This window comes from Suncus etruscus, chromosome 7 (genome assembly GCF_024139225.1).
Source record: "Suncus etruscus isolate mSunEtr1 chromosome 7, mSunEtr1.pri.cur, whole genome shotgun sequence".
Classification (NCBI taxonomy): domain Eukaryota; kingdom Metazoa; phylum Chordata; class Mammalia; order Eulipotyphla; family Soricidae; genus Suncus; species Suncus etruscus.
This window is the reverse complement of record NC_064854.1, coordinates 69,899,083-69,912,673: the sequence shown is the minus strand read 5'-3', so window position 1 is coordinate 69,912,673 and position 13,591 is coordinate 69,899,083. Positions and strand designations below refer to the sequence as shown.

The 13,591-nt window shown below is 37.7% G+C and overlaps 1 protein-coding gene across 1 annotated transcript; it reads right to left on the bottom strand.

Moving 5' to 3' along the window:
* Positions 1-1,652: 1,652 nt before the first annotated feature.
* On the bottom strand, positions 1,653-2,511 carry LOC126013770 (ADP-ribosylation factor-like protein 1). The gene has a single exon (XM_049776976.1). The coding sequence runs from the start codon at positions 2,503-2,505 to the stop codon at positions 1,960-1,962; it is 546 nt and encodes a 181-aa protein (XP_049632933.1). The 5' UTR covers positions 2,506-2,511; the 3' UTR covers positions 1,653-1,959.
* Positions 2,512-13,591: the final 11,080 nt, after the last annotated feature.

The window sequence follows — 13,591 nt, the reverse complement described above, 5'->3', positions numbered from 1 at the left end:
ATTTTTACGTTGTTTCTGATAAATTTATAAAACACTTCTATTTTCATCTGTTCTCATTCTTTGAGGATTTTTTCCATTGCCTGATGTTTTGTTTTAAGACTCTTTTCTAATCTCTTGTCTTGTATGGAGTTGTTATACATCTCATATTCCAGCTCACTCATTTTGTTCTTGCTGCTATTACTCTGTTGGAGAGGCTTTTTAGTGAGATTTTTTACCTTACCTGCCATGTTTTTCAGTACTGTTAATTTCAGTTTAGAGTTTTCTTGTTTCTTTCTTCATAATATCTTGATTTTTTTTTCTTTTTTGGGCCACATCTGGTGATGCTCAGGGGTTACTCCTGGCTGTGTGCTCAGAATTAGCTCCTTTGCTTGGGGGACCATATGTAATGCTGGAGGATTGAACCATGGTCCACCCTAGCTGAGCACATGCAAGGCAAACGCCCTACTGCTTTCACCACCATTCTGGCCCTCATCTTGATTATTTGTGGTTCATTCAACTCAAACTATGATTTCTTTGATTTCTATGAGGATCCTCCATATTTCTTCTTTAAACTTCTTATCTGATAGGCTAAATAGGTGGTTGGCACTTTTCGGGTCATCAGAGCTGCCTGTGCTGTTTCCCCATTGTCACATGGTAGTGTGGTGTTTTCTTTTTTTTTTTTTTTTTTTTTTGGTTTTTGGGCCACACCCAGCGGTGCTCAGGGGTTACTCCTGGCTGTCTGCTCAGAAATAGCTCCTGGCAGGCACGGGGGACCATATAGGACACCGGGATTCGAACCAACCACCTTTGGTCCTGGATCGGCTGCTTGCAAGGCAAACGCCGCTGTGCTATCTCTCTGGGCCCTAGTGTGGTGTTTTCTACATGTATGCTCATTGGTTAGAAGATGTGTGCTGCCGCGAAGCAAATCCTGTGCTCTCAGGATCTCTTTGGGTGGGTGTTTATGTACACCTTATGGAGCAAGCAGAGGCCTTTAAAAATGTCTCCCATTTGCAAAGCACAGGGCAGGAGTCTTGCTCAGTTCTTTGTGGGTGAAGTCAGTCTACCTTTGCTGGTGTGCCCTCAGGAGATCTTCTGGGTTGGTGATTATGTACAGATTGAACACTTAAAAAAATAAGGAATTGAATAATTAGTGTCATACAGAAACACATTATGAGCAGTAGAGAGAAAACTGGTCTTGAGGTATAAAGATTGTGACCTTTTTCCTTTCATCTCTCTTAATAATATAAACTACCTGGAGTTAGTGAGAGGAGTTTAGTTTAAAGAACAACCTTGAATCAACCTCTACATTGTGTATGAAATTATTTATATTTGGCACAACACTCTAAAATGCTATCATTATATATATCTTGTCTATTAAAGTAGGCAAACTATCTTTTGGGCCCGAGGATTTATTAATAGTTTTATTTTTTATTGTTGCCAGCATCAGATCTTGGTAATTGGAGAGAGAAAGATGTATTTATCAAATCCTATTTTATTTTATTTTATTTTTTTACATGAAATGATAATTTATTAAACAATAAAGATTATATTGTTCACACTACATTTCTACTCTACTGAAGCTAATTCTTGGGAAAGAGTAATTTATTTTAGAGAGAAATCAGAGTTAAAATATTAGTGTTTATACAAACTGCAACCACTTATTCAAAAACAGGTTTTATCCTCAATAAGTATATTCTTTAATAGGGCTGTATTTGAATAAGAATTTAATACAAATAAAATATATGCCTTAATACAAGAAAGCAAGGAAGGAATATTTTATGTTACACAGAACATTCAGTCTGTTCAATCAAGGTAAGCTGCCTCTCCACTACTTACTTTTCATATTTATTAAAAACATGGCATTCAGTTCAATATAGGCCAACAATCATACAGTTTTAATGTTTAGTAGTGAGAAGCACATGTGACTGCAGCCGAAGGGATCATGTTGATGTATTCTTCATTTCAGAGAAGTGACTGAACTTATTGTCTACTCTTTAATGTTTCAACTAACCATTCCATGGCCTCATCAAGACCAATGCCTTTGGTAGCAGAAATTTTGAATATCTGCCATTTTCGGTCCTTCAAAGCAGGTAACCCAAGTGAATTTGCCATCTCTGAGGGAGTCATGGCCTGTTCCATGTCCTGCTTATTTGCAAACACCACTAAAATTGCTTTTCTTAGCTCTTCCTTCTCCAACATGGCTACCAACTCTGAGTTAGAAATGCCAATTTGGTCTCGGTCACAACTGTCTACTATATAAATAACAGCATCTGTGTTAGAATAATAACATCTCCAGTATGGCTTGATACTCGTCTGCCCTCCTAAATCCCAGACTTGGAATTTAAGTTTCTTGTAAGTTACTGTCTCAACATTAAATCCAATGCTTGGAATTGTAGTTACAACTTCCCCAACCTGCAATCTGTATAAAATTGTAGTTTTTCCTGCTCCGTCTAATCCCAAAATTAAAATTCTCATTTCCCGGGTTCCAAACAAACTAGAAAAAATACTTGAGAAAAAGCCACCCATGATGCCAGCACGAGGAACTCTCGTCTGCGCCCTGGCGCCGCTGCCTCCATCGCCGTGGCCTCGGACTGCGCTCGGCTCGGGGGCGGTTCCCAGGACACCCAGTCCGGACCGCCAGCGACTTCCACGTCGGACTCCCGGCAGCCTCAAATCCTATTTTAAATGTGAGACACAAACTATTGATCCACAGGAAGTTTATTTTTAAAATGCATTATATATATATATAACTGGCATTTGACTATCAGGAGAGGAAAAATTCTCAAATATAAATGTAAAATAATGGTTTTTGTGAGCTTTAATTTTTGAGGAAGCCACAATTAGTAGAGCTTAGGGCCTTCTCTCAGCTCAGTGCTGGACATTGCTCCTGGAAGTGTTTAGGAGTGTTTAGAGACCAGGCAGTGTTGGGGACTAAACCCAGGCTTCCTGCATGCAAAAACATGCAATCTAGCCCTCTCATATATTGTTTGCTTATATGTTTGGCAGTCTTTACAGTGTTTGCTCTTGGTAAGTACTATGTTTTAATATTGGTATTTTAGATGAATACACCAAGGGGAATGCTATGGAGTGGATACTTTTTGCTATCTCAAATTCATATGTCAAAGCCTGTTTTTTTTAGGCTTTGGGAGGTATTTAGGTTTGAGTAGTTAGGGGATTGGAGCTTTTCCAAGAGATAAAAAACTATGAGCTCTCTTTTCAAAAAAAAAATCACTTGCTTACTATCTAAAGAAGGCTTTTCAAGAAACATCTTCAATCGTATCCTGATGTCAGATTTCCAACCCCCTGGATTGCGAGGACTAAATGTGTTTTTACTATTTATTTACTATTACTTATTATTATTACTTATATTATTTACTTTTTATTTACTATTTTATTAAAGAAACACAAATAAAAATACTAATAATTTTTTCCTACTTCATGTCATCAATACACTTTATAAAAGCAATTGTTAATAATTATCTCTGACAAAGGAAATAACAACTGTACTTGTTACAGAATTTGGAAGCTATAGAAAATACATGTGCCTGTATATACACACATATGCATATGTATACAAAATGAGAGGGAATGTAAGAGAGAAATGAGAAAGCTGAGATAGAGAAAGGGAAAAATCTGGAAAGTAATAAGGCCAAAGTCTTGCTGTCTGGTACGGATCACCAGTCAGTCACATGTGGCAAGGAAAATTTGAAATGCCAGTTTGAATTGAAATGTGCTAGAAGTGGGTAAAATTAATGAACATTTTAAATCTTTGGGTCAAGGAAATAGTACAGAGGTTAAGTAAATTTCCTTGCATGTGGCTAACCCAGTTTGCCACCTGGCATTACACGGTCTCCAAAGTGACTCCAGCATAGAGCTAAGAGTAGCCTCTGAGTTACATTTTTTTAAAAAAAATTTTTTTTAAAAATGTTTTTGGAACACATCTGGTAAAATATTTCAAATTTTATGTTTATGATGTGTTGAAATGAGAATATTTGGGGTGTACCAGGATAAATAAATTGTATGCATTTATTTTACTCAGACCTTTTTTTAATCAACTAGAAAATTTAAAATTCCTATGTGGTTTACATTGATAGCTCTTTTGTGGAAGAAAGAGGAAGGTGAAGGGACACATGCAGACCAATGTGGGAGAGAGAATAGTCAGAGCCAGGCATGGCTGTAGGTTCCCAAGCAAGTCTGTTGAAGTTTTACGTTGGTGCTTTTTTTTTTTTTTTTTTTTTTTTTTTTGGTGTGTGTCCCCAACACAGTCACACATAGGAGCACTACCATAGGGGTTATCTTGCCATCTTGGGGTCAAAATAAAAAATAAATTCATCACAGTTCTAGAATTGCTCTAAATTCTGTCTACATAAGCAAGAAATCGGAAAAGGTCCCCTTCGTGCAGTTGAAGCTCCTCACCTCCACTTAGCAGAGTGACAATGGAATACTTAGTTGCCACTCTATACTTGGCTTATTTATATCCTATCTTTTTTAAGTGATGATTTAAGGAAGCATTCAAATGTTAAATCTGTAAGTCTTCAAAATATAATTAAAAATAGGAATGACCCAAGTTCATAGGTATGCAGAGTACTTACTCTGGAGCAGTGCTGCCCTAGAGAACTTTAGCCCTCCTTGAGACTGAGGTCTCAGACCCATACACCTCTGTGGAATAGGTTGAACTTAAATATGAGACCTAGAGGCAAGAGAGAGAAAGCTGGAAGAAAGTTTCTCTGTCTCCCAAAGGAACAATGGAAGCTTTTCTGAAACATTTAGAAAGGAGTCTGGATCAGGGCTTTTGTAGCAAAATGCAAAATGCTTAGGAATCAAAAGTCAATATATACCAATACTATGGATGTCCCATATCACTTAAGCATTTCTGTGTACCCCATTCTCCTACTTTTGGTCTTGTTTAGAGATGTCATTGTAACAATTATTTTTCTTTTTATTTTCCTTTAAAATAACTAATTTTTATTCAGTAGTCAGTTCAATTGTGCGTTCTGCATTAAATTCTCACTACGAGTGAGTGGAGGTGACAAAATATGCTTCTGCACTGATCACTTCCTTCTATGGTAGAGTCATAATAAACGATCTTGGTATGTGGCTCCCTCCATTTCACTCCCTCAAGAAGGTCAAGGATGATTGATTTGATCAAGTTTTAAGTATGAATAACTTACCTAATTTCTTCCCAGACTAGATAGTTTTCTTAGCTAATTAGGATTTAAAATAAACCTCAATAACCTTCCCCAGGACTGTAAAGAAAAGAAAGGATGATATAACTTATAGGCCTTTCTTGAAAAGCATTAGGTTTTTGGGAGGCATGTGAAACTGGTTCCCTAACTGTTGATTATCTACTGAAAACCTAGAGTACCAGAAGGCCTTTCAAGATGAGAAAAGTTTTCCAAGATGGGCTTTTTTTTCCCCCAGCAGATATGTTATTTTATAGCCCCTTCCTTCTTTTTTGGGAAAGGGGGCTACAACCAGCAGCTCTCAGGGGTTACTCCTGGTTCTGTGCTCAGAAATCACTACTGGCTGACTTAGGGGAACATATAGAAGTTGAGGATTGAACCTGTGTTGGCCATGTGCAAGGCTAATGCCCTGCCCTCTGTGCTATTACTTCGGCCTCCTTCAAGAGCAGTCTGACTGGCTTTTGTTTATTATGATTGTTTAAACTTTCTTCTCACCGACTCAGAGTTCCATTCATTTTGGTCCCTAGGGATTTTGGGTTATATGCGTTTGTTGTCCTCCTTTTTTATTTCCCTTTTTGTCTTTGATAATTTTTGTTGTTCATGTCAGTGATATAGTCCATGAATTGTAGTTTCTTGCTTTTACAGTATTGCATGTACTTCAGTCTACAGAACTGTCCTAACTTCCTATACCAGTTGCAATATGGTCATCCATCATTATCCTAAGGTTTAATATTCATCAGAAGAGCTCATAAAACTGTCTGAAAGCTGTTATGCTTTTGGTTCTGTTTAAAGTTAAAGGATACAGGTTAAAATAAAAAAAAGTGCATAGGACAGAATGCAAAAAGTTCCAAATATAAAGTTATCCTTTTCTTATAGAATCATTGAAAATGTTATATTTCTGGGGCTGATATATTGGAATAGTGATTACTAGGGAACTCACCCAAACCATTTTGTCCAGAATATTTATAGGGCCTCAGTCATGCCATGTTGATTGGTCACCTACAAGACTCATCTCAGTATTCATTTGCTCGAGTGACTGAGGAGATCTTACTTGACAGAAAGCTGATGCCATCTCACCCTACTTTGGTGTGACTCAAAGTCTACAGTTAAACAGAAAGAATCTCTTTAGGTGCAACACTAAGTATTTAGAGATTATCCTTTAGGGTCTAAAAAGAAATTTCAGACATGTCCTGGGATAAGCTTAAATCCTATAAGCATAGTTGAAGTAATTGCTATACATACGACTATAGTTTTCATGACCAAGTCTGGGTCATAGTATACCATCAAGAGCAACAGCATGCAGGGGTCTCATACTCGTGCCTGTGGGCCATTTGTGGCCCTCCGTACAACATTTTGTGGCCCTGCCCTAGAGGAATCTTCTTTGTTTTGTTTTGTTTTAGTTGTTTGGGTCACACCCCCCAATGTTCAAGGCTTACTACTGACTTTGCACTCAAAAATCACCCCGACTTTGCCTCCTGCGACCTGCAGGTAAATTGAGTTTGAAACCCCTGATGGCATGTAACTGAGTCTCATTTCTTTCTCATGTCATCTCAGAATCCCTACAAAGATATTAAATTTCAATTTAGACTCTAAATTTAATTGACAATATAGTGCAACTACTTCAGGCAGCTTCCCAGGGTATGGCTTCAGACATTTTATGTATAAAAAGTTCTTCTGACAGAAAAATAGATTTTTAAAGACTACTTAGAGAAATATGGTATTTACATATAAAGTGAATAAGGCCACCTCTAGGGGCATTGGTTGGTCTTGAAAGGCATGCTTTTGTCATAGTCACTTGAGTCTGAATGTAATTAAGTAAATGCTAAGGCATAATTTGCATTGTTTGTTATTGGAAGTTTGCTTTTTTTTTGTAAGGAAGTACCATGTTGTTAATCTTCAGAATGTAATATTAGACATTTCCAGTCACTTAGAATAAATACTCTTCTGTGCTAATAAAAACAAAAATATGTCAACATCATGTCTCTGGTAATTTATTTTACTATAGCCTTCTCACTTGGGAAGACACACCACAGATTAAAATTCTGACTAATTTAAGTACCAGGGAATTTAACCAACTAGAACAACACAATGGCCTTATTACTTTTTGGTCATTACCCTTATACCAGTGCCCAGAAATCAGTAACTAAAAAAAGATTGGTGATTAATTTTATACTACATAGGCAATATGGGTAAACTGGAAGGGTGAATTTTACCCTGATTGTGACAAAAAATAAAGTTAGGTTACATATATTTTAAAATATTTGTATTTGAGTGAACAAATGTACAAATTTATTAATAAGATTTACAGATAAACAAAGGAGATAACTTGAAAGACTATTCATTTTTCATCTGTCTCAAAGCATCATTAACTTTAATTTTTTGTTTTTGGGGCACACCCAGCAATGATCACGAGTTACTCCTGAAATCTGAGTTACACTCAGAAATCATTCCTGACAGACTTGGGGACCATATGAGATGCTGGGATTCAAACCACCATCTTTCTGCATGCAAGGCAAATGCTCTACCTCCATGTTATTTCTCCGGCCCATGAGTAGGAAAAAATTTTAAAGCAACAATAAAGGGAAGTAAACTTTCATTAAATTTTCACTTTCATTCTACTTTTACTAATCCCCCAAATCTCCATTTCTCTGTTCTTAGCATTGTCAGTGGTATTTCTGACAAATAATATATGAGCTTACACCCACAAGAATGACCTACTTCAAAAAATTGGAACAAATTTGCTGGTGGGAGTCATTGGGTCAGCCTCTTTGGAAAACAGTATAGAAAATTCTTAAAAAATATACCACAATAATAAAACTCCTGGGCATCTCTGAAGAACACAAAAAACATTAATTAGAAAAGGTACTTACATGTCTGTGTTTATTACAGTGCTATTTACAATAGTAAGATCTGGAAACAACATAAGTGTTCAACAACAAATATGTGAATAAAGAATATGTGAAATATTAGATAATGGAAAACTACTCAGCTATAAGAAGAACCAAAATCTTGTTGTTTGCTACAACTTGGACAGAATGAGGAAATTTAGTGAAATGAGTCCATGGGAGGGGGAAGAATGCCAAGTAATTTCCCTTATCCATGGAATATAAAGAGCACGATAAGGTAACAGACGGCATCCAATAAAACAGATCCTGGATCTGTCCGTTGAACTGAATCCATTTAATGGTGGAACTGGGCAAGGCAAGAGCTCCTATGTTTAAGGATATAAGATGGGACCTAGAGACATTGGTGAGGAGATGTTGACATTCTGATGATTGGTGAAGTGCAGTGACATTGTATGTCTAAAATATACACTATTAATGTTGACAATTGATCAATATTACACTATTATAAATAATGGTATCTTATAAAAGGTGTCTTCACTGTGCCTAAGAGTTCATTTTTTCTCCTACCATAACCTATTGTTTCAGGAGATTAGTGTAAAGGAGATCAGAGAGGCAGCTGCATTTATTCTGTCTTCCTGGATTTGCTTCTGCCACTGTCCTTTACCTCTTCGCTCTTTGTAATCCAAGAGAGTTATTTTAAATTAAGAAACAGGACACCAGATTTATTTGCTAAACATATTATTGAAATTATCTCTAGTGAAGATCTACCTACAAATTTGTCAATGGTCTCTCAAATGTATGAATAATTGATGTTGGATTTGTCTTCATCTAAAGGACTATTATTGAGTTGCCATGAATAAAAAATAATTTATCTTAACATCTGGAGGGATAAAATAATATTTATTTCACTCCTAAATCCTGTGGACTTGTATTTTCAATAGGCACAGTGGGGTGCTTTGTCTATTCTACAATGTCTGGGGTCTCAGTTGATAAGCATAAAAGACAAGGGTAGTTTCATCTCATTTCCTTATATGTCTGATGTTGAGACCTTAACTCAGTTGAATGAAACACTTCTCATGTTTCCTGGGATATATGATTGTCTGCAGGATCCTTTGATACAGTCTCTTCCATATGTCAACTAATTAGGAATCAATGGAGTACTTGTGGTCACTTTAAGGGAGGGTGCAGGACTTCATGGTACATACATGTTATGTGCACTCACATCTGGCTTCATATTGTGATAACTTTTCTTCTCACTTTTTTGCTTTAGTGATTTGTGATTTAGTGATTTGTGAATTTGTATTTTATCACGTAATATTCAATATGTCTTTCCAAATTACTTCAGATTATTTTGGGGAAGAATAAAATAAAAATGATAAAATGGAATTCTAGGAAATATTTTCCCTAAGTACTGAATTAAATTCAATAGGAAGAGCAAGAACATGGAGTTCAAGAAGCCAAATTCTAATAAATTCTTTGTTATCCAAATTTTACTCTTAACTGACTTTGACTTAGAATAAAAACCCAGCATAAATTAAACTTTTTAAAAAGTTTTTATTGTGACCAAAGTGCATTACAAATCTTTCACTGCATCATTTATGGTACATAGTGACAATGAATGAGGGGCATTCCCATCACCAGTGCTGTCCTCCCTCCGCCCCTGTTTCCAGTATACATCCCATATCTCCCTCCTCTACCCCCCAGAATGCTAGTGCAACTGGTCTCTACTTTACAGCTTGTTGTAGATTCAGCATCTATTTCACTGTAATTGGAGATATAAAGATAAGAAAAAAGGGAGAAAAAAATTTGGTGACAACTACCAAAAAAAAGAAAGAAGAGAGAGAGAGAAAAAAAATGGAAGAAAAAAGGAAAAAATGGACCTGGCAAATAAAAATAAAAATAAGTCTCTAAATAATAACCACAAGAGTGAAAAAGAAAGAGAAAAGTGGAAGAAAAAAGAGAAGGAAAATAAAGTCAAACACTAACAAATCAAAACAAAACAAGAAAAAGTATGGGTGCTAGAGTGGTAGGGTTTGGCATTTCCCCCACTTTTATTTTCTTTTGCATAGGCACAGTAAGCATTGGGGAAGAAAGGGAATTCCCGTGGCCTAAGAGATTCAGGGTTTCTCCATCCTTGAAGCATACCATCATGGGATCAACTCCTGGCTCCATATATACTCATTACCCCATCCCAAAGGCTTTTTTGTGACACCAGGAAAGTTTCCTCTCAGTTGTGTGTGAGAAAATCAAGCCACTGAAGCTAGCAATCTTGGTTTTTGCGCAGGTTATAGCTCAGGGTCTAGGATAGAGTCTCTAGGTAGAGGTTCCTATTTATCGTTGTTGTTGTGTTCAGTCTTCTGTAACACTTGCTCCCTGTTTTCATTCAGTCCCTAAGCCGAAGCCTAGGATATTATGGATCCAAAGGTTCTGCTCAGTCTCTGTTGTCCAAGTTGGACCTCTGCAATAAGACACCTTGTTGTTGTTGTTGTTGTTATTTATGTGTCCTGGGTTACAGCATAGGGTAGCATTTTTTTTTATTAGCCCCAAGGTAGATTCTGTTCAGTCACGGTTGTCAAAGTCAGTTTTATATTGTTGGTGCTCTTATTTTTCACAGTTCAAAGGATGATATCTCTCCTGATTTCCATTTAGTATTAGGTGATGTGATAGGACAGCCTGGTCTTAGGTCAAGTTTTCCTTTCCTCATTTTCATATCAAAACTGACACAAGTTGGTGCCAGAATAGTGTTATAAATCTCCTAATAGAGCTTAGTTCCTGGTGGTGTTGCCTGAGCTGTATCATTTCTACTTCGGGGATCTGGGGTTTCAGATTGGACTAACACTGTCCAATCTCCTGGGGACTGGTTGTATCCACATGACACACGTTCAGGATGGGAGGCACCCTTCTGCTATAAAAAGTGAGTTCTTATCCCTAGAAGATAAGATCTTGTTTCTGTGTCTATGGTTTCCCCCTTTTTTTACTGTGCCCATACAAAAATGTATGGTGTAATACTGTGCTGCTGATGCTATTCTGGGTAAGGATGACAGGCTGCACACACAGTCTCTGTCGTCTGGTTTTGTTCTGGGCTTTTATCCCAGTCAAGGCTTTTTGTACCAAGCAGAACCAAAAATGGTAAGGATAGAGAAAAAAATGTATATATTAAAATAGAACAAATAAATAAAACTGAGTTAAAAGAAAAGGTATTTGAATAAAACAAGTGGTGGAGGAGGCTACTTGTACATTTAGGAATACACATCTTAAGATGTATTGTTATATAGGTATTGAGCTTCCATGGCAATATAAGACTCCCAATTAAGTCTTTTGATATATTTTTGTGGGGAGTAAAAGCCAAGGTACTTTTCGATTCACAGACCTTGGAATTGAGTTTGAGAGATGATTTGCTGCATTACGAGACCATATGTCTTTGAGCTGGGAGTTTTGCTGAGGCTGAATTCTGTATTGTGCAACAGTCCATGATTTGGTGGGGGTGAGAGGGGCCATCAAGCATTAGTCATCAGGCGTGCTGGTTGTAATTCTTTGCCGATGCATGAGAACGGGTACCCAGAGGGTGTCTTTCACTGAGGAGCTGGAAGGTGGTCTGTTGGGGCAGGAGGTCAATCTTGGTGCCTACCGAGTTAGAAACTGAGGGTAAAGAGGGTTAAATTAGGGGAAGATAATGGATTAGGATTGGGAGATGAGGGGATAGAAGAGACACAGGTGTAGGGGAGAGGCGATACATGACAGGGATTATATACAATATATGAATTGTTTGTGATTTTGGCTTGGAGTCAGTACAGAAAGTCACGTCCATAAAGGCTGACTTTAAAGATCTAGTTGAGTGTTATCATACAAATCTTTGGTATTACGTTTCCTTTCCTAGGAACCACCTAGAATAAAGAAAAATTTTGAATAATGCTTAAAAAGAATATTTGTCGTGAGGGCACAAATGCGCCCGCACAGTTATGAAAATGAGTATTAGTATGAAAAGACACTGCTGCAGGGGGTTCAGTATGAATATGTGAGGAGTATGGCATGGGGGGATCTCGGTCTCATGGACTAGGTGGTCAGCCCAGGAGGCCATTGGCCAGCTGTCTGTCCAGATTCCCAGCCATACCCATAGGAGAGGAGCAGGAATCCTGGCATGTGGGATTGTCTAGGTCCAGCTACAGCCTCCTTCTCCAGTATGAAAAAGTATGGGGGAGGAGTTTGCCTTTTCCCCATCCCCCCAGAGCTCAGATGCCAGACCTGGCCTTGAAAGCCAGCCTGGCATGGGGGGCTTTCTGTCTCTAGGACTAACTGGTCAGTCCTGGAGGCCTTTGGCCAGCTGTCTGTCCAGATTCCCAGCCATGCCAGTAGAAGAGGAGCAGTAACCCTGGCATGTGAGATCTTCTCGGTCCAGCTGCAGCCTTCCTCTCCAGTTTGAAAAAGCATGGGATTGGAGTTTCCCTCCTCCCCCACCCCCCAGAGCCCAGTTTCCAGCCCTGGCCCTGAAGACCAGTTTGGCATGGGGAGATCTGGTCTCCTGGACTAAGTGGTCAGCCCAGGAGGCCATTGGCCAGCTGTCTGCCCAGATTCCCAGCCATACCTGTAGGAGAGAAGCAGGAATCCTGGCATGTGAGATTGTCTGGGTCCAGCTGCAGCCTCCCTCTCCAGTATCAAATTAAACTTTTTAAGACAACGTTCTGATCCTTACAAATGGAGCAGTTTTGATTGATCATTGTGAAAAATATTAAACAACTGAATATATTGCATAATTGCTCTGCAGTTTTGAATAGGAATCTCAAATGAGTTCTGTGATACATTTTTCATCCACTTAAAATGTTTTTACATTGCACTATTCAAATAATAGACTTTTCCTGAATAGATAGGCTATTAATTTATTAATTTCTTTGTATAACTTTTTACAAAAAGATAATGCTATTTAATTTTCCAATGAAGCAATTATATAGTCTCCCTATCTTTTCCACTAAAGATAAGATATTGTATAATTCTTTCCTGGCATAATTAACATTTTATTTGACAAATCTATATTAAGGATTTATTATCTTTGAAGAGCAATGAATTTATTAAATATGTCACCTTCCATATCAGATTTATTATAATCAAATTTTATTTTGCTTCATTTGATTACTGCACACACTTTCTAGGACTGCAAAACCAATTTACTTCTCTGTATATAAATTGAATTTTCATGAAAAGATAGCCACCAGAATTATTAAATAAAAATGGAAAATAACACAGACAGAAATGGCCAGTTTAGCCACATCAACATGTGGAACAAAGAGGTAAGTGTTCTGTAAAAGAGGCTAACATGACAGCTTGTCTGGACATTAGAAAATATAAATAAAACTTCACAGCAACAGAATATGATTAGGAATGGTTAGGAGCAGAAGCCAAGTTAATGCTCTCAAAAATTATCAACATTTGTGGGTAAAACTGAATCTTGAGGGCCCAGAGATACAGCACAGTGTCATTTGCCTTGCAAGCAGCCACTCCAGGACCAAAAGTGGTTGGTTCGAATCCCGGTTCCCATATGATCCCCATGCCTGCCAGGAGCTATTTCTGAGCAGACAGCCAGGAGTAACC

What these genes read in the sequence shown, in the direction of transcription:
- LOC126013770 (XM_049776976.1), bottom strand. Translation starts at nt 2,505, where the DNA reads ATGGGTGGCTTTTTCTCAAGTATTTTTTCTAGTTTGTTTGGAACCCGG.